The following is a 25,279-nucleotide window of genomic DNA, read 5'->3' as shown; positions in this document are numbered from 1 at the left end:
CCTGTGAGGGCCCCTACTAAGGTCCTGATTTGAAGTCTACTCAGTTTTATAATACTCTTGGGCAGACGGAACGAGGAGATAGGAGAGATGTACGAAATCACTGTCGCAGTAAAATCGAGCCGCAAGAGAAGGAAAGCATGGAACCAACATGTAAAGAGAATGGGAGACGATTTTGGTTTTATGAAAATATACAAAAATTCAATTAATTAAAAAAAAAAAATAAATGAAATAAAAAATAAAAAATAAAAAAAGTTAAAAGTAATAATAAAAAAGAGAAAGAAAATAAAAAATAAATAAAATAAATATAAAATAAACAAAATATGAATTGAAAGCCATTATAATTCAAATTTTACTTCTGCTGGTAAAGATTGTGATGAAAAGTGGACTTGAAAGACCACGACCTCCAGGAAAACCAAAGCGTTGGCACGAGTGTTGGACGTCTGAATCCCAATCCGGATGATGCAATAATTATGTTTTTATTTAAAAGAAAAATATTGTAATTGTTTTTTTTTTTTTTGTTGAAGAAGCAGGACCTAGTCTTGCAATAAAGATGAAGAAGAAAGAAGAAGAAATTCTTTGCACCGACAAATGTCGGACATTTGTATTACAGTCATTTGCATGGACATTTGTATTAAAAAAAATAACCTTCATAATACTTTGGTTAATATTAATCTTCATATTAATTAAAGGCACAGATGTTTTTTTTCCTTGTTTACTCCTCTTGGGAGCATAGGGCCTCGACAAGACTCAATCTTGCGTTGGTTTCATTAATCTGTTTTGATTTCTGACAGAGTAGATGGTTAGGCTGCCGCTATCAACCCTAAGTAGTGGGAATGCCCACCTGTCGTTGCTTAGGAACAACGCTTTCTAACTGTTTAGAGCGCCATCTGTGTTTCACATTTTTCTGGCAGAAGGATCACACAGATGGTTGAGGACTTCGCTAAAGTGGTGTGTCTGCGCTATTACCGCGGCTGCTCGCTTACTTTTGCTAATATATACAACGCTTCTAAAAAATTTATAAAAAATAATATTAAAAAAAACAATACAAAAATAAAAATTAAAAAAAAAATGTAAAAAAAGATTTATTAAAAAACTTCTTTCAAAATTTGAGCGAGGTCGAAATGGGTTTTAGAGCTATGCTCTAGTGTTCTTTCTTACAATTGCATGCAAAATCCCAATCTGCTAGGAACAATATCGAAACACAATTGACCCACCCTAATGTACATTTCATATATACTTAGCGTAAAGTATTTACAAATAGTTCAGCTATACGTGCAACGCTTTTTCTTTCAACGCCTTCTCTTCCCCATTTATTTCCTAGTAGATGGCACACTTGAATTCCGGATCCATCGGCGCATCCTGGCTACACTTGAATACCCACGAAAATTCTTGGAAATTCGACAATGGTCCAATTACGCGATACATGCTCGGTGCATGCGAATCGGATGCGGCCACAGCTGAGCGGAAAAAGGATTGCACATCGTCACACCACAACTGCGCGAAGCCCACGAAGAACAATTGTTGATTGTCGAAATTCAACTGTGCAAATGTTTCACGCCCTTCAATATTCGTCGCATTGGCGGCACGCTGTGCATGCAGCCAACGTTGATAAGCTTCATAAGCCAATTTCACACCCGCATTGTCGGCGATATTCTCCGCTTGTGATACATCGTTCGGCAGCTGGTGACCGCTATAACGGTAATTATGATATTGCGCCTGGAAGCATTTGCGACGCTCCTCAAATTGGTATGTCGACTTTTCATCCCACCAGCTATGCAAGTTGCCCGCCTTGTCGTAGTTGCGGCCATCGTCGTCGAAGCCATGCACCATTTCGTGCGCAATCAGATAGCCGAGTGTGGCATACTTGAGTGCTTGCGGGTAGTGTGGGCCCCAAAAGTGGCGCGGCTGTAGCAAAGCAACAGGGATTTTAATATTATTCTCGAGTATATTGTAGGCCGGTGTAAACGAAAGCACTTCGGGCGCTTCCAGTGGCATGACGGGGCCGTGTAGACGTTGCAATTTCTTACGACTCTCCATTTGCAAAATTTGTTGCACATTCTCGACATAGTTGTTGCGTTTAATTTGCACATCTGCATATTCGGCGGTGAAGTTTTCCGACTCATAGGAGTTGATGTACAATTGCATGGCATCCAACTTTTCCAACGCGTACACACGCGTTGAGTTCGCAATCCAATCGAGTTTGTTGCCCTGCAGCTCTGTGCGGAATGTCTCACGCACTTCTTCCCATACATCGAACACCTCCTTTTCCACAGCTGGATCTTTGTAACGCTGGTAAACCATATAATCCACATATTTGCCAAAATATGTCTTTGTACGTTCAATGCACCAATTAGCCACGTCGCCTTTCTGCACATCGACCAGATACTCCTGCAACATTTGCCAAATGATGTAGTTAGCAATCACATGCGGGGGGGTCTCTGCCACGATTTGCACTATGCTGAGCAAATATTTTTCATCGTAAATGTAAACTGTTTCCGGCACCTGATCAACACCCAATGCCAACTCTAAAAACTTCTGCAAATCCAAGCTATCATTGTAAATTTCACGCAACTTGTCGACGGGCTTAAGCGCAAGCAAGTCGTGTAGTGTAAGTCCCAGCCGCGAATCGGAGCCGCCATGTACCAATGCGTGCTCAAAATTAATTAGTTCCTTGGCGATTGTCTTTGCTTTCGCGTCGTCCACGCCAAAGAAGCGCTTCATGTGCTCTACAGTGGTTAGCTCGTGGAGTAGACTAAAAATTTTCGTATTACTGCTAATCGAGAAATCCGGTGGTCCAATGTATACCTTGTTCCCTGTATTGTTTGCTATGTCTGCCATGATGTCCACAGCGAGTATGACTTGTTTGCCATATTTGTGTTGTATCTTCGCCACCAACTCCCACCAATTGAACTCCTGCTCCTTCCAGTCCTCTCCGTCCAACATTGGCATTTTCCCGAATTCCTGATAGGCATGTTGTAGTGCCACCCTATAGCGCACATCATCTTTCTTCACCAGCTCACAGGCGTGGTAGAAGTTCTTCACTTTCACTTCGAGCGCATTATCATCGCGCGGCTCTTTGAGTATTCGCTCGAGACGACGATCGAAAGCGGTTGCGATCAATTGAAACCGATCGGTCATTATGTGATTGAGCAGTTGTGCGGGGTGATTGCGGTGCCAATTGCCGCAAGCGTATTGATAGAAGTCCACACATGGATTCACTTCAGGTTTGAGCATTACATGAATTTCTGCAGCTTTGGCTTGTCGTGCAATTTGCTTTGCCCACTCTGTGTTCAAATCATCTTTCGGCACTGCAGTGGTGTTCTCCAAGGGTGCGCCATCGCAACTAAACTGTTGTAATATAAGTAAGAATGTAAATGTAAAGAGGCACTTTATTTGTGTACAACTGTTTTGAAACATTTTCTTCCGACACTCAGCTCAACGGCTGCTTTCAACCAACGGCAGTGTACGTTAAATCGAAACTAAGGCCACCATTCAAAGCTGCTGAGTATAGAGCATCGTGCACAGTTTTGTGTCTTATCTCGTTGTGTGGAGATAGTTTGGTGGTAGGTCACTTAGTTATCGCTGTGAGGCACTCATAGGCGGTGTGTAATCGTGCAAGCTCAGCTGCGACAGAGGATTATCTGGCTTTGTGTTGATTGTAAGTAGAATATGAAGGGGATAAGTGAAATGTACTTGAAATTATAAGAGTAAAATGTAATATGAACCATAATTCTCATAATTCTCGTATACAAATTACGTATATATTATATATAAATTGTAAAATATATTAGGGTAATAGGATGGAAAAACAATAACATTGATTAAACCCTGCTGGAATTCATCTACGTAGTTCACCTCAAAGGGGTATCTTAAAATTAAAAATACACAAGAAAGTAGTACACTGAGGACTCTATCTTTTTACGCTATGTAATGACTCAGTTTTTAATTAGAAAAATAATAAATGGAATTATTATTACAGCTTTGAGAAATTTTAAGTGAGCCTTAATTATGAAAACATGAATAACCCTGCAGTAAAAAACCTAACAGGCGGCCGCCGTAGTAGAATGTGGTGTGTGATTACCACTCCGAAATGCGTAGATTCGACTCTCCGTAAACGAAACCCGAAAATGATTGAAACAGTGTTTTATAATAGCGGCCGCCCCTCGGCAGACAATGGCAAGCCTCCGAATTTATTTCTGCCATGAAAAAGCTCCTCATAAAACAACATCTGCCGGTCGAAGCCGATTCAAAGCTGTAGGTTCCTTCATTTGTAGAACAACATCAAGACATATGCCAAAAGGAGGAGAAGCTAGGCCAAACAACCAAAAAGGGTGTATAAATACAGTGACGGACATAAGTATAGGCACAATAACGACAATGGAATGAAAATCAAGTTTTTCAAATCAACAATAATAGAAACTGTTTATGACACATAAATTACGCATACTCATAAATTTCATAATCAAGTCTTAATTTTTGAAAATTCACAGCGCTTAAACCATAAATTAAAATAAAAGTAAAACTACAGCAATATTTGCTGGCCAAAGTACCTATAGGCACAGTTCTTTTATATGCTTAAAATTTAAAGATATACTTAAAATTAGTACTACATTGGAAGGCCTTTTTGTTTTAATACGGCTTTCAATCTATTCGGCGTTGAGTGCACTAATTTTTTCGTAAATTCTTCGCCAATATTAAGCTATTCTTCTTTTAATGCTGCTTCCAATTCAGGCTTAGTAGAAATCGCACATTTTCTGACTCGTCATTCCAATTCCTCTCACAAGGGTTCAATAGGATTGAGGTCCGGAGACTGTGGGTGGTGCAGCAGAACATGTGCCGTGTGCTTAGGGTCATTGTCATGCTGCAATGTGAAGGAGCTTGGTAGATTCAACTAATCTGCACTTTTTTTGAGATTTTCTTTCAATAAATAAATGCTCCCCCACACCTGCAGCAGACATGCAACCCCAAACCATTAATGCTCCACCACCGTACTTCACATTTGGTGCTAGATTTTTTGCAGCGTGAGCTCTGTTACGCTTCCGCCACACAGTTATGCGGCCGTCTGAATGAAAAATATTAAATTTGCTTTCATCTGAAAACAATATATTGTCCCAGTAGCTAAGAAGCTGGTTTTCAAATTGTTTTGCATATGGGCATTTCTCCTATGTCGAATGCGACATTCGTACGCATTCAAAGTGAAAAAAAACATATACCAAAACATTATTTTATTTTGACAAAAGGCGAAAGCTATAGCACTTGATTAGCACTATGATTGGTGCTAAGGTTGATTTTGGGAAATTGTTCGTTTTCAAGATAATTACAAAAAATCAAGCCATTCGCATGCGACAAAAACAGAAGTCGCTTTCAAAGCAAAAAAATCAAACACTTTTTTCAGCGAAACCTGAAGAAATATATTAATGCGACTAATTTTTAAATGTTATGCATTGATGTATCTTAATAATGCTTTTTATTTTATTCAAAAATATTAAGTAGTTTATTTTTTATTTAATTTTAATCACTGTCGCACGCGACATGTCGCTTGCGATATTTTGTTCCATCCTACTTTTTATGTTTATTTTTTTACTTTTTATGTAATTAGACATGCAAAAGATGATTATAAATGATTTTTAATATAGTCAATATATTTATTTTCACAACCAAAATTATAAACTTAACAAAATATCTTCAATAAAGAAAAACCAAAATAAGTATATTAATCTTATATACTATGTAAAAACAAAGAACGGAGACTAACTTAACTGAGAATAGTATTACTAACGTCAAATAAAGTTTTTTTAATGGAATATGCAGTCCTAGCTGCTTCTAACTGTTGGCGATCGCAACAAAACGAATGCAACTGGGATATACCTGGAATATTTTTCACTTCCTTCCATTTTTCGTCCAACTTATAATGAAGAGACAAATTTGCAATTTGAGCAGATGGCATAAAATACATTTTAATTCCATTTGTGATTTTATTTTTTTTAGATTTTATTATTTGCCACACTTTTCTTTTAATGACGGCTCCAACTCCATCAACGGCTCCCTTTCCGTGAGAACTGGCATTACTAGTCATTAACATAAAGCGCTTAGCTACTAATTTGCCTTCAATTATAATGGCGTCTTTCTTTCCCGAAGCTTGCACACTAATATTATCATTCTGATAAAAAGCATTGATGGCATTAATTAGGCTTTCTGGTACGGTTCTGCTGGATTGGTTAACGTTTTTCTTTTCTTCAAACTGCTTATATTTTTTTACCAGGACTTCAAGAACTTTTAGCCTTCTGTGCATGTCTTTTGGCATCGCTTTCTCCACTTTTTTAACAGCTTTCGCCAAGGTTTGTCTACATTCGTAAGATGCGTTTTGGCTTTGACGTGCATATGACATTCCATTTTCTAAGAGTTTTTGGCGCCTCTTTCGTTGTCGTATGCGATTATATTAATATATATTTCCGTTTTTCTTGAATTATATCTTCTTTGCCTTCAGCCAGTGCTCTCCACGTCTGTCTACCTTTCCGCATTCTTTCCTTGTTTCTTAATTTATAGTTTTGTAATTTTGTTTCATCATCCTTTAACCTTTCTCTCCACCGTTTACAATTCGCCCTATTTCTGTACATTTTACACTTACGATGTCGCACGCTACAAGCTTTAAATAAGTAAAAAGAGCAAAGCGCTGATTATTTTCCAGCAAAGTTTTGTTTATTTAATTAGCAATAAAAATATCTATTTGCTACTAATATTTGATGCAAATTGTACAAATACCTTCGACTCACTGATAACAAATGTTCTTTTTCAATGTCGCACGCGACATCGAGTTATACGGTAAATCAAAGAAAAAATTTACCGTAATTGGCAATCGCATCGTTCCTTTTACATTTTTCTTACATTCTTTATATATAAACCGAGATTTAAAAAAGCAAATGTCACGGCATAATATATCTTATCAAGATCATTAATCAAAACAAAACATGCAACAGAAATGTTTAAAACGGAACTTTTGCACTGGTTCGACTTTGCATTCGAATATTTCAAAATGTGGTTTGTACAAATGTAAAATTTGTTTACATCAGTTACATTTGATAGATTCCCTATAAAAATATTTTAAAACTAGCAAACCCGGCCCCCTTCGCTGGGCACACTAAAATAGAATAGATATGGTTTAGAACAGAAAATATATGGTTTTCATATTATTTATTTCTTTATTCTTTATTCAAGCGCTTTGGCATAAACAATATTTTTTGTTTTTCTATTTGTTTTTGAGTAAATATATTATAAAATATAAATTGAAAATCAGGAAAAAAGAAGATTGTTTTTAAATTTCAAATCAACGCATATGAATAAACAATCGTCTTTTTTCCTGATCATCCATGAATTTTTCGTTTCAATTTATATGTTTTATTAAGCATTCGAGCTTTTTTAACCATTATCCATTTATATTTTTCAAAACAAAAAAAAAACGAAAAAAAATTTTTTTTCCACGAACACATAATTTCATTCGGATTTCACATTAAATTCTCAAATTTCGTAAGAAATTTTTCACTGTTCCAAAATCCACTCCAAAAAAATTCACAAACAATTTTTACTTGTTGCACTTACGTTTTTTCCTTATGGCATCCAAATCAGAAAGAAATATTGACACATTGTAACTCACACTGTCAATTTGACAGTTCAGTTCCGCCCCAAGCGTTAAAAAAGTAAGCGACATTATGGCTGGCTGAAAAGAACGCTGTACCCGTTGCCACTGCTCCGAATTACAACCAAACTTTACGAAACCCATTTTCAATACTTACTTAACAATGTGTGTAAGTTTGGTTTAATTCGGTGCAAAGACACGGCGGGTCCACGTTTTGGCATATATTTCGAGACCCTAGTCATCAATAGGGACGGCCGCCGTAGCCGAATGGGTTGGTGCGTGATCACCATTCGGAATTCACTGAAAGGTCGTTGGTTCGAATCTCGGTGAAAGCAAAATTAATAAAAACATTTTTCTAATAGCGGTCGACCCTCGGCAGGCAATGGCAAACCTCCGAGTGTATTTCTGCCATGAAAAAGCTCCTCATAAAAATATCTGCCGTTCGGAGTCGGCTTGAAACTGTAGGTCCCTCCATTTGTGGAATAACACCAAGACGCACACCACAAATAGGAGGAGGAGCTCGGCCAAACACCTAACAGAAGTGTACGCGCCAATTATTTATTTATTTATTTTTTTTTAGTCATCAATAGGTATGAAAATTACCCCGTATTAAAGCACTTATCAACAGCTTTCATTTGATACCCATATTGTACATACACAACCGAAGGTTACCCGGGTCCACGTTTTGACCTATATCTCGAGACCCCAGTCACGTAGCGGCATGAAAAATACTCTGTACTAAGGCATTCACCAGCAGCTTCAATTTGATACCCATATTGTACATACACGTCCGAAGGTTAGCCGGGTCCACGTTTTGACCTATATCTCGAGCCCTATCCACCAATAGGTATCCAAACTATACGGAAACCATCTTCAATACCTTCTTAACAATGCGTGTAAGTTTGGTTTAATTCGGTGCAGACACGGCCGGTTAGCGAACACACACAAAAAGTTGACTTTATTTTATATATAAGATTTTTTTCAGTTTGTGTCCGAAAAATCCAAATATCTTACGGAACCCTATTTTTTTCCAAAATAAAATGTAATCCATGTTACTCGTGGATAATGTAGTTTTCGAATGGTGAAAGAATTTTTAAAATCGGTCCAGTAGTTTTTGAGCCTATTCGTTACAAACAAACAAACAAACAAACAAAGTTTTCCTCTTTATAATATTAGTATAGACAACATAATTTTATAGACTTTGAATTTTTTGGCTTCGGTTGACATTTCTGTGGAAATGCCCATATGCCATCTTTTTCTTTTGGTTGGTAGCTTTCGCCTGGCCACATGCTTTGTACCCAGCCTGATGCAGTACTCGTCCAACTATTTTGGCATGGACTTCTTTGCCATGGACTACATTATTATTTTACGCTGTGATTATTGGGTTTCCTTTCCATTTGGACTCATTGTTTGGACGCATGATTCAATTATAGAAGGTTAGGTAAGTTAGCAGCTTTCTCGCTCCCTCTTGACAAATCGGCTCCCTTATTTGAAAACGTGTTGCTTCTTTACAAAAAAAAGTACCTATTTCACAAAAAAATGTTTGAATTGTAGTAAAAACTAAACTTTTGGTGCAAATTATTTGGTCGGCAACACTGTTTCCATTTTTGACACGTTGCTTTATTCATATTCGTTAAAAACCGTTTATTTAATTGGAAACATTCAAGTAAGTAAATTCGTAAATCGTAAATAAATTGGTTTTAAAAGCTTTTATTTGCAGGTGTTCATATACGCGCAAGTGCAGTATTTCATAATAACCATTATAGAATTCCAACATCGTTTTCCTGTATATATACGTAAGTTATAACATTGTATTTGCAAGTTATCTATTTCTAATATTTTTTGGAGAACAATTATAAAGGGTTTTCCAATAGGAGGTGTTATTTTGATATTCAAAGAAAAATGCTATTTTTAATGTAAATGATCGGATGTTTATATCAGTTTAAAGAGGAAAACCCTTTATTATATGTATTTTTTTGTTAATAATTCGCGCAAGAACACATTCAATTAAAAATATTTAAATAAGATTATGAATTAATTAATTAATTAATATTAATATTTAAATAAGATTATGCATTAATTAATTAATTAATATTAATATTTAAATAAGATTATGCATTAAGATTTTGTAGTCAGTATAGAAAGACTAATAAAACATGAAATGAAATAGAAAACTCGATGCGCATTATAAGTATTTTTTCTTACATCATTTAATTAAAAATATAAATTCCAACAATTTTAACTTTTGGTTGAAATATTTAAATAAGGTTATGTCAAAAGCAAGTTGCGCCTTGTGTCATAAAACATGGACTCAAGAAGCAATCAAGATGTTCCACGTTCCAACGAACGTAATAAAAAGAAAAATGTGGTCGAAATCGTGCGGCGTCGATTTAAACCCATATTCGAAAATTTGCTCTTTGCATTTTTCACCTATGGACTATACATCTGGTTCAGATGCAAAAAGGGTTAGGTTATCAGGAGATGCGTTACCGATAGCAGTGGAAACCCTATCTGAATGGGATGAAACTCAAGTGACTGCTTCCAAATTTGTCGATGCCTCGACCCAAACCGAGTAAATATCAATTATATAATAAAAAGCTCTTGAAGCTAATCTTTTGCTTTAGGTCTTATGAAGATTGTCGTGTGGCAGATTTTCAAATGCAAATTGAAGAATTGCGAAAGCGAATCAAAGAGTTCGAAAAACTTAAAGCAAACTTATCATTAATTTTTACGGAGGGACAAATCAGAAAAATTGTAGATCCGCAAAAGAACGTCCACTGGTCATGGCAAGACATTTCCTCCGCGATTGCTCTTCACGCAGCTGGGCCAAGGGCCTATGTCCACTTGTGTAAAAATGGTTTTCCGTACCCTTGCGAATCCACGATTCGAAAATGGTTGCAAAAGTTGAATATTGATGATGGAGTACTAAATTTCTCCTTGAATGTTATGCGAGCCGCGAGTGGCATACCCGTCGCAGATAAACTCTGCATAATGTGCTTCGACGAAATGAAAGTGCAATCCGTATATGAATACGACCAGTCAAGCGACACTATTCGCAAACCGTGCAACTATGTGCAATTAGCCATTGTACGTGGACTTAAGTCTTCATGGAAGCAGCCGGTTTTCTGTGCATACGACTGCAAAATGACAAAGGCAATTTTGGAGAACCTGATCATGAAAATTCAAGAGTCTGGGTTTACAGTGGTCGGTATTGTGTCGGATATGGGAGCAGGAAATCAGTCCTTGTGGAAGGAGTTGAAAGTGTCGAGTGGTATGTGAACTTGTTTTGAAAATTTTCCGTTTCGTTTTGTAACCATATACATATATTATAATATTTTTTCTTAGAGCAAACGTGGTTTTCAAATCCAGCAGTGGATGGAAAAATATTTGTGTTTGCGGACGTTCCGCACTTACTTAAACTGCTTAGAAATCACTTCCTCGACACTGAATATTTGTATAAAGGCAAACTGCTGACTTCAAGAACCATTGCTCAGTTGCTCACCTTAACGTCGGTGTCAGACGCTTCCATAGCTCACAAACTTAGTGAGAAACATCTCACAGTTCATCATGCTGGGCGTCAAAAGGTGAAATTGGCTGCCCAATTGTTCTCACACAGCACTGCAAGCGCAATACGACGGGTTTATTCGCTAGGTCATGAGATATATAACGCTGCAGAAACAGCGGAGTTCGTGGAAATTGTCAACGACTGGTTCGATATTTTTAATTCGAAGTTTACAACAATCCAATCAGTGCCAACGAAAAAACCGTTTGGGATGGATTTGTTAAATCAAAACGAATTCATCGACAAAGTTGACGTATGTGTGAGAAATACAAGGGCCTTTGGACGCCAATCACTTTTACCCTTTCAAAAGGGAATCCTGATGAACAATAATTCGCTCAAAGGTTTACATCGCTATGTTCAGGAAAGGTATGGCATGGAGTACATCTTGACATACCGATTAAATCAAGATATTATTGAGCACTTCTTTGGAGCGATGCGAGCGAAAGGGGGTATGTTCGGCAACCAAAGTCCACTTCAATTTAAATATAGATTGCGGAAATATTTGCTAGGTAATATTTAAGCATAATATATAGTAAATGTTTGACATAAATGTATTTATCAACATGATTTAATTATAGCTCGTAATACGGAAAGCTTTGCTTCTCGTGGAAACGTACAGAAGGATGAAACCGAGTGGCTTCGCCTCAATGACGTTTCAACGGAACGCTTAAAGACTTTCCTTACTGATGATCAGGTGGTTTCTGAGGAATTTTTGTTTTCCACTGAGCTGGCATTTCCTAATGAAGTAGGACAAGAAGAAAATTTTAATGGCTTGCACGAAGACGCCTTAGAATATATAGCAGGCAATATCGTACGTAAACTAGGCTTAACGGAATATGTTTCCAATGAGCCTACGTTTACATGGATCGACGAATTATCAAGGGGTGCTTTAACAAAGCCAGTAACAACATTCCTAAATTTAATAAAACAGATGGAATCTGTATTTCGTAATTTGAATGGCGACCAAATTTCAAATATTCCAAATTATTTGGAGCAAATTTTAAACCTATCTTCACACATAAGTGCTAGCATGGACATAAAAAAACTTTTTTTCAAAATGCGCATGTACCAACGAATAAAAAAACTTAACAAATCATTAAGAAAATAGGAGCCCAGGTAAATATCAGTGCATAATAAAACATATAAAAGATGCTAAAAGTCAGTATTTATTTCAGGAATAAAAGTGTGTGAAAACAGTTATGAAACGTACATTTACGTATAGATGACTTCTGTGCGTCGTTTTCTTTTTAATAAAGTTACACAAAAGCTTATTTTGTTTACTAGCATTGCCATATGTATGTGGTTCTTCGGACAATTTCATGGATGACATTGAGCGTGCTGTGGTGATGGTGACGATCATTATGTGTCTGCTGCTGGTGCCTCTGAAGTCGACTTGGTTTCCGAACTGGCTGGCTCCGCCGATACCGTACCGGGTCTAGAACAGTACGCTGTACGTAGATCTGCGATCAAATCTTCGCACTTTCCGTCTACAAAGGACGTAAGTCGTAGTTTTATATGTATTTGAAGTTAACAATTTTTAAGACTTCTGGTTTACAGGTTTTCGGTTTCTGCGCAAGTTCAACGCAAGTTCCAACACCCATACGAACCACTTTCCGCAATTTTTCTCATTGCATTTGATTTACGTAAATTTATGAATTATATTAGCAATATATGAAATATTTGTTTTAGACCATATGAATACATTTTCCCAACACTTACTAATATTAGGGTCAAGTGTATTAAGGTAAACGAACTTTAAACTATAAACTGCTAAACTTGTAATAAAAAATATACTAATGTTTATTTTAAAACTACGAACTAACTTAAAACACATACTTAAGGAACAAACCATAGTTCTGCGTGCTCTTGTGTTGGTAGATAAACATAGAAAATATTCTAAATAAATATTACATTTGTTTAAAGAAAAAACTATAATTTTTCTGTCGTTTTGTTTTAATGTAGATTAAATAACCAATATACTTGTTTTTCTCTTATTACAGGACTAATTAGTTACTTTACGTACTTTTTTACTACCTTTGGGCAAGAAGGGGAACCCATTTTTCCCTTTTTCCCATCCTTCGTAAATGCAGCCCTAAAATAAGGGAGTGTCAAAGCGCTGTCACTACTTACCTAACCTTCTATAATTGAATCATGGATCTTGCGCACAAAACTACTAAAATTTAAGTAACAGTATATTAGAACATATGTTTTGTAAAAAAGAGTTGCCAGCTATACACAAAGTGTTAGAAATGGAAAAGTAATGAAAAATTGTGCCTATACTTTTGTCCGGCACTTTATATTTAAGCAGGCTATTTTTGACGTCACCTCACAAAACTAAGGGAATATGCGACGTTGACAGCGAGCTCAAGGAAAACTCAATAAAATACATAAACTGAATCCATGAAGAGGGTACAGTACTAAATGCCCTCATAATAATTAGAAGTTAGACGTTATTCTATACAGATTTTTCAAAAGTTGTCGATGCTGTCTTGAACGTTATCCTATTACAAAAATTTGAAGGTCTATGCTTTCATTCCTCATTCTAAATTTTGATCAGATTATATCTCTCGAAAAAATCTCGTCAGCCCAATTACAGATATTCCCGGGGAGTTGTATTCGAACTGATTTATTTTTTCTCGAGAATAAAATTTTCGAATTCTAAGCTCTCGGGCAGAAGATTTTCCCCCAAAATATTGACAGTAAGAAATTCGAACTTCGAAACAGCTGAGTTCTATATTTTTGACAGTTCTAATTGTGAATTCTAGGGAAATTTGAATACTCGAGCTCAAGTTAGGAAATTTTCGAGTAATGAGCATCGAACAGGTGTGCGACGACTACTCGTTACTCATACACCCGGGCTGCTCGAAAATGTGCGAATAAAATCGAGAGCTGTAATATGAATATCACATATACATACGTCCATATACTTACACATGTATTCATACATACAGAATGTTTCATAAGTATAGGCGCGCTAACGATTTTGATTGATCTCCCTTTTGAAAATCATTATGACAACACATATGTATGTGTGTGCTATTACATATAAGTAACACTTTCCAAACATGCACATACTTCAAATGCACATATATACTATATATGTCTGTGATCTAAGTATGTACATTAGGGCGGGTTAAATTTTTTTCTTTTTTTGATTTCGGCAAAATTTAAATAATCGGATAAAGTCAGATGAAGATTTTTTTGCAGTCAGAAAATCCACTACACCATCTTGATAAAAGAGTTCTCGGAACAACCACCAGGTGACGCCCTAAGTCAACTGATTTGAGTTCGGTTTTTCTTTTGCCATATCTGTGATTAAAATTCCTACAAACCGAAATTTGCAAAAGTTATTCCACCTTTCGTAAATCTGCCTATGGACGTGTTTTCGATTTTCTACAGCTTTAAAAATGGATTTGAATTTGCAACAACGAGTTTCTATTAAATTTTGCTTGGAAAGTGGATTCAATGGTGCGAAAATAGTAGAAATGTTGGAAAACTATTTCGGTACATTATACTCTAAAGAAAACAGCCTTTTACGGATCGCATGAACGCCTCAGAAGAGATCGTGAGTCCATCGAGGATAAGAAACATAGTTGTAGGCCGTCGACATCGAAAACTCATGACAACTTCAATAAAGTGGAAGGAAATTTGACTAATAACCGCAAATTAACCAAGTGGCAGTGCAGTCGCTGTCACACAGCACGGATCTGGCACCTTCATCGTAACTGGACACCTCAAAGCTATCGAGTGGAGCGCTCTTACTGCGAACACACGGGGAAGGCACCTACTAGACATGGCTGCCAGACTGGGGTTTGCAGTGACAAACACAGGCAACGTCACTACTTTCAGGCGACTGGGATGTGAACATATCTGTCCGATTATCACCCTCGTGACTAACGTGACTAAAATCCTGGCTGGGGTAATCAAGACGTAGGAAGTTCTGGAAGAATATACTGGAAGTGACCACCAGTATATCACTTTCCGGATCACTGCGAGAACTGACGCTGCTCCAACAGCAAAAACAAAGGGCACTCGCAAATTGAACATGGCATGAAGCAAATTCCATGCTGCACACAAGGAGTGACGCTGACTCCCTTGCAAGCGTCATGATGCATCGCATTGCGTTGTGACGCATCGGTGCCCCATGCGAGGCTATGCTCAAGAAGACGCCCTGTGCACTGCGGGAGAATGGAAATCGCAGTGCTCAGACAAACCTGTTTTCGTAATAGAAGAAGGTACATCGAGCCAGGTGAAACAGAGAAGTAGAGTCGGTGAGCTGATGGTATCAGGCAATCCCAAAAGGTGCAATCATCGCTAGGAAAGAGGCAAAATCGTAAGAACTTCGAAGGGATCTAAATAGCAAACCTTGGGGACTGGGCTATAAAATTGTATTTGAGAAGCTAAAATCCCGTCAACTACACAGTGATGCTAAAGGGTGTTTTTTTAGAGGTTAGGTTTTCAAGTTGGCACTACTTTTTTCGTAGATGGTCTTTTTGACAGCTGTCACTTGATTTATGCTCAGTTTGGTTTGCCATTTCATAATGAATAGACTTACACCTGAACAACGTTTGCAAATCGTGCAAATTTATTACGAAAATAATGGTTCGGTTCGCGCGACGCATCGAAGAAAATTTTGTTCAGCGATGAAGCTCACTTTTGGTTGAATGGGTATGTCAATAAGCAAAATTGTCGCATTTGGAGTGAACATAATCCACAAGCCATTGCTGAGACGCCGTTACATCCTCAAAAAGTCACTGTTTGGTGTGCTCTATGGGCAGAGGGAATCATTGGTCCATATTTCTTTAAAAATGAAGCCGGCCATAATGTTACAGTCAATGGAGAGCGCTATAGAGCCATGATTAATGACTTTTTCGTGCCTGAATTGGACGATGTTGATGTGGACGACCTTTGGTTCCAACAAGTCGGCGCTACATGCCATACAGCCAACGCAGCAATCGATTTATTGAAGGAAACTTTTGGTGAGCGCATTATCTCGCGCCGTGGACCTGTGGCGTGGCCTCCAAGATCGTGCGATATAACACCGCTGGACTATTTCTTGTGGGGCTATGTGAAGTCGCTTGTCTACGCAGATAAGCCCGAGACGATTGACGTCTTGGAAGAGAATATTCGGCGCGTTATTGCTGACATACGGCCCCAATTGATGCAAAAAGTGGTCGAAAATTGGGCCTCTCGGCTGGAATTTATTCGAGCCAGCCGCGGCGGCCACTTGCCCGAAATCATTTTTAAAACATAATGGCAAACCCTTATCTTTATAATAAAGCTAAATTCTTGGCCATAACATTAAATTATATACGTTTTATTTCATCTTGAAAACCTAACCTCTAAAAAAAACACCCTTTATAAGCAAAATATTGAATAGACTATTTCTCACACACCCTATGCTGTGCGGGTACCGAGATCGCCAACGAGACGAGATGTTCCCACCAATCACTCAGGACTATCGTGTTGGGGCGCAAATGAGTAGCAAAGTGTGATTGGATCGATGTGCTGATAAATGATCGGCATCTACAGACATCTTTTCCCAGCTACTTCAGAACTGAACTAGGCATAGCAAAGACATTAAAGGCAGACACCTTTTAGAGCATACATATTAATATCTACTAAGACTGCCAAACTAATGATTCGTTTGCTCCTTCAACACAGAAACCAACTACTTACTTTGTAACGCTCCCAGAGGTGGCTGAAATGCTAGTAGTTGGAGTAAAAGTTAAAACCTACACCTCTGCTTAATCACTTGCCAACTCTGAAGACCAGATCCCAGACGAAGTTAACCTAAACTAAATTTATATTCCTTGATTTGTTTTTTTAATTTTCGTTGTTATTATTTGTTATTACTTCCATTTGATAATAGGGCGTGAATACTTACAGTATTTAATTAATATGTAACACACACGCGTTTTATACTTAATGTGAATCATGGCATTGAACTTGTTGATTCAAGTAATATACATACACACATACACACGTATTATCATCACTTCCGCAAAGCAGCACACAACAGATTAAGTATTTAATTTATTCATCAAACCAAACTTTTATAATTACTTGTAAGTTCTAGACGCATATAGGTATATGTACAGTGACTCTCTCGTGTAAACGGACACATGCAAAGTCGAATATGAAACCATTCAATCATAACAGAAAAATTAATTTTTAAATTTAATAATAAATAAATAAATATAATATAATAATAAATAAAAATAAATTTAATACAGAAATATTTTCTACTTCTACTACTAAATAAGTAACAATAAATCAATTCACAGACCAAAAATTTGAAAAAAAATCTCAAAACATACAAAAAACGTTCCACACATCTAACCGGAAAATTGCAAAAAGTTCGAGGCCGATAAGTATGACGAATTATTGAAAAGGATCCATTTTTTCCATCGGAAAGCATAAAAAGTAAATTAGAAAAAGAAAAAGAAAACGGAAAAAAAGAGAAGGAAGCTTCAACAGAAACGATTCGTCATACCCTCACAAGCTTCGATTTACATGGTAGAGCAGTAGCCATTCATATCCGAGAAGTATAGAAAAAAGGCTGGAGTTCGCAAATCCATTAACAGTCTGTGTTAGAAGAAAAGAACCGGGTTTTTTCTTGTAACTTCAAGATGTATTTCGTTCTGCTCTTTTGCTGCATAATAGTCCCACTCAGGGGCCAGTGCTAACTCAGGTTAGTGTCAATTGAAACTTTCCCGTAAACACAAACAAGCAAAAATTAGTGAGAAGTAAGCGAAGCGTCTCGAGGCGGTATTTTTATGCACGCAGCACCCCAAAAGTGATTAAAAAATCAAAAAAGTTTGTTATAATGTGGAATCATAAGGTGTACAAAAATATTGATATCTTTTCCGAGGGCGCGGCTTGAAGCGAGTGACGACACAAAAGCAGGATAAAGTGATAGACCAACTTTTTAAGCGGGACCTTTCTTTGTGAATAAAGGGAATAGATGTATGTATCAACACCATCGAACGTCGACTGAAGGAGGCGAACATATCCTACCGTCCCACATCATCAAAACCACTTCTTCTTCTTAATTGGCGCGATAACCGCTTACGCGATTTTGGCCGAGTTTAACGCAGTCGACGATTCTGCGTTGGATTTCAAGGCTGACATTGTTATTGGTGTTAATGCTGGTTCCTAAATACACGAAGTCTTTTACAACCTCAAAATTATAACTGTCAACAGTGAGGTGGGTGCCGATACGCGAGTGCGCCGACTGTTTGTTTGAAGACAGGAGGTACTTCGTTTGCTTCGTTGCTTTAAATCGTGGACTGGTTTTCCGGAAAGATGCGTTTTCATAAATCCCCACACATTTTAAATGAGGTTAGCATCTGGAGACTGGGAAGGCTAGTCCATTACTGTGACGCCATTTTCTTGTTTTGTTGTTTTTCAATGTGTTTTTCTGAGAGCAGTGGCTTTGATGATGATGGACGGTAGGATATGTTCCCCTCTCTAAGTCGACGTTAGATGGTGTTGATACTCACATCTATTCCCTTTTTAGCAAGAACTGATCGTGCTTGGCGTAGTCACAAAGAAGGAATCCGCTGAAAAAGTTGGACGATCACTTTATCCAGCTTTTGTGTCGTGACTTACTTCAAGCCGCGCTCGGAAAAGTCATCAACATTTTTGTATACTTTATACCGCTGATTCCACATCAGAACAAACTTTTTTGATATTTTAATTACTTTTGCAGCCGCGGCGTAAGATAATTTCGGCCCTTTCGAATGCGTGCATAAAAATACCGCCTCGAGACGCTTCGCATACTTTTCACTCATTTTTGTTTGGTTGCGGAAAAGTTTCGAACGACTCTAACCTGAGTTAGCACTGGCATCGTAGCCCTTGAGTGGGACTATTACGCAGTAAAAAGCAGAACGAAATATATCTTGAAGTTACAAGAAAAAACCGGTTATTTTATTCTGGCATAGACTGGTAGTAATTTAAATGCATTGCTTTGTTCACATTCCATGTTCTTTTCGCTGCTGAAAGCAAATTCAACTTGCAAGGATCTGAGGAGCGTCGTTTTGTATGATGACGTTTCAAGGAAGCTCTTTTGCCAAAACATACCAGAGCAACACTTGATCATGGTTGTAGAGGTGTTGGTGAAAGTGTGGTCTGGCCCAAAGCCAACTAGCACAAAAATTCCATTTTAATACACCACTTGAAGAACCGCTGCTTTTTATTAGTCGAACCATCTTGATTTGACTATGAATCTGTTGGTTTGACTATAAATCAAGTTGGCCATTGAGAATTCGCCCAACATTCTATGTCGTAGAGCACTCCGACTTGGGCAGTCACACAGGTAGTGAAATGCTGTTTCTTTAGATTCTTCTTAATTGCAGCTTCTGCATACATAGGTATATCGCTGTACGGCCACCCCATTTTCCTGGCATTGTCTCCCAAAGGCCAGTGGCCGGTTATTGTTGACGTAATTTTGAATATGTTTGCTCGTGGCTTTCTTAACAACTCGTCAGTCAGTTCTACATTTGTTGAAATTGGGCCACGTTTATTTAGTTTTTTTGCAGGTATTGGTGCTAGTCCTTCTGTCAACGGCAGGCTTCTAGAATAGCGAGAAAATCTGCCGTTTGCCCACTCTTGGGGTCAGCCTATTTCTAGTGCTTCGGATTCATTATAGGATGCCTCCTGTCTTGCCAGTTCATCAGCTTTCTCATTTCCTTCTATGTTCTTATGGCCAGGTACCCAGATGGGAGTGTTGTCTGCCATGCGCTCTAATGCCTTAAGTTCCGCTTTGCATTGTCTGTCGATTTTTAAGTTCGTTATAGGTGACTTTAAAGCTAAGATGGCTGCTTGTCTAACTGAAAAATTATAGGTATACTTCCGATAGTTATTATGGATGGTTTCTAATTAACCTGCAAGCATCCCTTATCCCGAGAATGGTAGTGGATCGGTAAAGGTTTAAGGATGTGTATCGACTAAAGGAACGGGCAATTTCCATTTTGTGCAAGCTATTTGGGGTCGTATTCTATATATTGACATATTAAAGCAAAATATAAAGTAGTCATGTCCTAGATTTAGATTACCAAGATAATGAACCTAAGATTTCGCAAGCTTTTTGATAGATAATTGTCCTTATGTATTTCATATGCCTTCGCAATCCCCAGATCTCAATATAATTGAGCACGGGAGTGGCATGAAGCGGGTCGAAAAGTACACCAAAGGCTTTATCCAAAATTGAGGAGGCTCAGAGCATCTATTTTGGAAGAGTGGAATGCAGTTGCCACCTGAATTTTGCCAAAATCTTGTCAACTTTATACCAAAGTGACTAGAAGCGGGTGCTTTCCATTTCAATTCAACCGGGCTATTCGGGTCATGTTCTTCGATTTCGATGTAACTCAAATATGTCGCTCTCTGGTCAAAATAATAAGACCCCTATTTTTTTGTTCGCCCGAAAAAAATTTTTTCAAGATTTATCGGCAATTTTGTTTTTCGGCTTAAAATCGATTTTTTTTAATTATATAAGAAATTTTTTTTTAAATGCTCATGACTTAGTCAAAAATGAACCCATTTCAATTATTCTAGGTTCAAAATGATCGTCATTACTTGCATGAGCGATTTCATGTAGAAACAATTGCAAAAAAGTAGTTGAAGATTTTTTATTTTGCAAAAAACAAAAAGTGCGAAACAGTTTTTTTACTCAAAAATTCATTACTCAAAAACAACTCATTTTAGCTACTGGGCATTCAGCTCAATTGAAGTTTGAGGTGGAAAAGGTTAAAAAAAAAACACTTTTTGAAAAATTGAATTTCGAAAAAATTTCGAATCTTTTTTGTTTTTCCAAAATAAAAAATTTTCAACTACGTTCTTGCAATTGTTTAAGTAATGTGATCATTTTGAACCCAAAATTATTAAAATCGGTTCATTTTTGACTAAGTTATGAGCATTTAAAAAAAAAATTCTTTTATAATTAAAAAAAATCGATTTGGAGCAAAAAACAAAATTGCCGATAAATCTTGAAAAAAAAATTTTTCGGGCGAACAAAAAAATACGTGTCTCATTATTTTGACCAGAGAGCAACATATTTAAGTTACATCGAAATCGAAGAACATGACCCGAATAGCCCGGTTGAATTGAAATGGAAAGCATCAGCGGTTATTTTTGCCTAAGGATATGCGTCGAAATATTAATACATTTCTTCCCCTGTTCACTTCTCTCGGGAGCATAGGGCCTCGACAAGACTCAGTCTTGCGTTGGTTTCATTAATCTGTTTTGATTTCTGACAGGGTAGGTGATTAGCCTGCCGCTACCAGTCCTAAATAGTGGGAATGCCCACCTGTCGTTGCTTAGGAACAACGCCTTCTTACTGATTGGAGCGCCATCTGTGTTTCACATTTTTCGGCCTGAAGGATCGCACAGATGGTTGAAGACTACGCTAAATTTGGTGTGTCTGCGCTATTACCGCGGTCGTCCGCTTTCTCTTGCTGACGCTACTGATGCAATGTGTCATTGTGTCTTTTTCTTTCTTTTTTTGCTTGTTTTAGCAGCCGCAATGCAAATAATGCGCTGACTATTGTGCGGGGGTAAGGATGGAAAGGATAAAGTTTTGGGGTTGTGGAATAATTTTTTTTTTTTTTTGTTTTTGTTAGAAACTAGGAAAGTAGGTAAGTTTGGAAAAGTGCGAGGACCATGCGAGGACCGTGCTTTACGTGGGATTCGAACCCACAATTAATAAATACTAACCAAAGACATATCCGATTAGTTGTGTTGAACGATTTTTGTATGTATTGAGTTTTTTTCGAATTTTTGCTCTATGAACTGATTTATTGTTACTTTTTTGGGTTACAAGATTAAAGTAGAAAATATTTCCTTTAATTTGATAAATTTTTCTATATGATTGATTGTTTTGAAAGTCGACGTTGCATGTACCCGTTGAGACGTGTCAGTCACTGTATGTACATTTTATGAAAATGGCAGGGTCTAAAGCCAACCATGATGTGTTAGTGCGATTTAATAGATTACACATTTCCGTATCGGGTGCATTCGTGCGCCCCAGCGGCATTCGAACTCCAAAGCGAATTGCTCGAAATTCGACAACATTGCAACCACGCGCACCTCCTCGGGCGCATGCACATCAGTTTCGATAATAATTTGACGCCAATTGGGATTCACATCGGTACACCATACTTGCGCCAGACTCACAAAGAACAATTGGCGTGGCGTGAAATCCATATTAGGTAGCGACTCTGTCCGTAGCTGTGTGGCGTTATTACTCTGCTGTAGCAACCATTTCTGGAACGCGCCATAGGCAATGCGTACACCAACATTGTCGGCAATATTCTCATCTTGTGCATTCGTTTTCGGCAATTTGCGCCCGTTGTAACGGTATTCACTATACTGTTGCTTAAAGCACTCCTTGCGCTGGACAAACTCTTCGGTGGAGTTGCGATCCCACCAGTTATTCAGATTACCTCTGGCATCGTATTTACGTATGATAGCATCAAAGCCGTGCGCCATTTCGTGCGCCAATATGAAGCCAATGGTGGAGTACTTTAGAGTAACGGGATAGGCGTTGTCCCAAAGAAAGAGCGGCTGCATAAAAGCGACTGGTATGAGTACTTTGTTATATTCAGCCGCATAGGCAGGTGTGAAACTAAGAGTTTCTCCCTCGTCCAGCTTAGGTGGTTCGAGCAAACGTAGACGGTAGTTGCGCCCGCGTACCTCTAATATATTGATGACGTTATCAAAGTATTCATTCGTACCAATGACCAAGTCCCCGTAAAGTTCTTCGAAATTTTCGCGTTCATATGAATTGATCTCCATCGACATGGCAGATAACTTTTCTAGCGCTTTGTCACGTGTTGCTTCGGACATCCAGTCGCTGCTCTCCGATTGCAGTAATTCACTAAAAGCTTCTTTCAGTTCCAGCCATAGACTTTGCATTTCAGTATTCATGTGCTGGTTATGCGCCGCTAACTGTTGATATGTCATGTAATCTAAGTATTTAACGAAGAAGCGTTTTGTGCGCTCCACACAACGATTTTGATGTTTCTCATTTGAGTTATTCGCTTCCATACGAAAATCCTGCAATAGCTCCCACATAATATAATTGGCCACTACCTCTTTGGGCGTATCCTCGATAACTTTGCGCAAATTATCCAAATATTGTTCGACATACACATAAACTGGCAACACATAAGGATGGCCCAACCAAACGTTGACAAAGTGTGTGAAGTTAAGCGTGGGCTTATAATTCTCCGTCATTACTTCCAAGAGCGTCAATTGTGTTTTATCCTCCATGCCCAAGCCCCTGTTGGCATCCAACTTGCCCGCCGCAATTCGCTTTTCAAACTCAACAATTTCTGTTGCTGTCTTCGATGCCAATTCTATACTCATGCCCAGCACCTCCTGCATTTCCATTTGTCGGGCTAATGCCAAGGCCACATAGTAATCGGTGGCACGTGACGTCACCAACTTATCCAATTGACCCAAATACAAGCGATTCGCTTCATTATTGCTCAGGTCGGCGAGTATATCTGCACCAATAATTATCTGCTTGCCATATTTGCGTAGAATAAGTGCAACCACTTCTAGCCAATCGAATTTGTCTGCCTTCCAATGGGCGCCCTTCAACGCTGGCATGCCACCAAATTCCTCCAACACGGCAAGCAATTTCTGGCGATAATTTTTGCGTAATTCTGCCTTATTCATGCACGACTCAAAAAAGTACTTCACTCGTCGATCCATTTCCGATTCGTTGGTGCGTTTGGGTTCGCGCATCAAACGCACCACACGCCGATTGTAGGCCTTCTTCAGCACATTAAAGAGGCCGGTCTTGCCATCCGAAAAACGTGCCGGATTGATTTTGGGCCAGTTGCCACACGAGTAACGGTAAAAATCAACACATGCATCCACTTGGGGCTGCATATAATTGCGCATTTCTGCAGATTTAGAAAGGCGTAAAACTTCGCGCGCCACGTCCGTATGAAAGTCGGGATAGATGGATCGCGCCGCGGTCGCAAATTTGACATAGGAATTAAAGTAAATTAGTAAAACTAAGGCCGGCAAATGAAGCCAAAGCTGCTGTTTGGCTAAATACATTTTCCTTACGACTACCGATTTCAGACTGATGTTGAAAAACGTTTTGCACTTCGCGCTTAGAAAGTGCGACTGTTTTGATTCATTTTTTGTTGATTTACCAACACACAAAAGTCTAGAAAGTAGCTGTACCATTCGAATTGAATTCGGAAATAGCCAGAGGTTATCAGAACAAATTTTAAGTACAAGATTTTAATTACGGACTCACTTATGGAGCATCCACACCTACATGGGTACATACACACATCGGCACATCGGCAATTTTTATAGTAATACTTATATACGTAAATGTATCTGTATGTGTATGCGCGTTTACGATATTGTTTAATAAACAAAAACGAAATTCCGGAGAATTGTTTACTTTCGCGTGTGACTAATAATAAAACTAATGTAAAACCTTCTACCTATCAAGGGGGGGGTAGGGTTTAGCGCTAAAAAAAAACACTTTGTTTTGAATTTTTACAGAAATATGGCTTAAGATACTTTAATAAAATCAGTTGCATGTTATTGTACATCTTTTCAATAAGTTTTAAAAAAATATTAATAATAAAATATTGACAAATAAGCCCATGACAGAGTTTTTTTGGAGATATGTTTTTCGAGAGGTGCTCTGCGGTGCCAATCGGCATTCATCGTAGAATCATCTGAAACTAAAAAAGTCGAATTTTTCAGTTAAAGTATGACGTAATGCAAAACGCGTTTGAAAAAATGACGCCGACAGCCGAGCCCTTGGGAATTGCCAAGCATCTATCGATGCTCCGCATTCGAGGTAGAGTGCCTACAAAGGCTATAACTTTGAGAGTTCTGCTCCGATCCACTTAAAATTTTGACACAACATTCTTGAAATGATTTACTATAAGATGAGTGAAGAAAAAAAATTTCGATTTTGTGACCCCCCCCCCCCCCCCCCCCCCCCTAATTGGAAGTGCGAAGCTGAAGAGGAAGTAAAGCAGGGCAGCTGCTGAGAAAATATTAAATTTAATTACAAACACCTGTGCTCAAAAGGGATAAAC

The 25,279-nt window shown here is 38.1% G+C and overlaps 1 protein-coding gene across 1 annotated transcript; it reads right to left on the bottom strand.

Moving 5' to 3' along the window:
• Window positions 1–1,057: 1,057 nt before the first annotated feature.
• On the bottom strand, window positions 1,058–24,314 carry LOC129238624 (uncharacterized). Its single transcript, XM_054873710.1, has 2 exons — window positions 22,184–24,314; window positions 1,058–3,434 (listed from the first exon to the last, which is right to left on the bottom strand). The coding sequence occupies exons 1-2, from the start codon at window positions 24,267–24,269 to the stop codon at window positions 1,318–1,320; spliced, it is 4,203 nt and encodes a 1,400-aa protein (XP_054729685.1). The 5' UTR covers window positions 24,270–24,314; the 3' UTR covers window positions 1,058–1,317.
• Window positions 24,315–25,279: the final 965 nt, after the last annotated feature.

This window comes from Anastrepha obliqua, chromosome 1, assembly GCF_027943255.1.
Source record: "Anastrepha obliqua isolate idAnaObli1 chromosome 1, idAnaObli1_1.0, whole genome shotgun sequence".
NCBI classification, from domain to species: Eukaryota; Metazoa; Arthropoda; class Insecta; order Diptera; family Tephritidae; genus Anastrepha; species Anastrepha obliqua.
The sequence above is the reverse complement of the archived record's forward strand: the minus strand, read 5'-3'. Positions and strand labels throughout refer to the sequence as shown.

Excerpts from the sequence above, each read along its gene's own strand:
- LOC129238624 (XM_054873710.1), bottom strand. The coding sequence starts at position 24,269 with ATGTATTTAGCCAAACAGCAGCTTTGGCTTCATTTGCCGGCCTTAGTT. Across the intron at positions 3,435-22,183 it reads GATACGGAAATGTGTAATCT|CTGAGTGTCGGAAGAAAATG; the intron begins ATTAAATCGCAC and ends GCAGCCGTTGAG.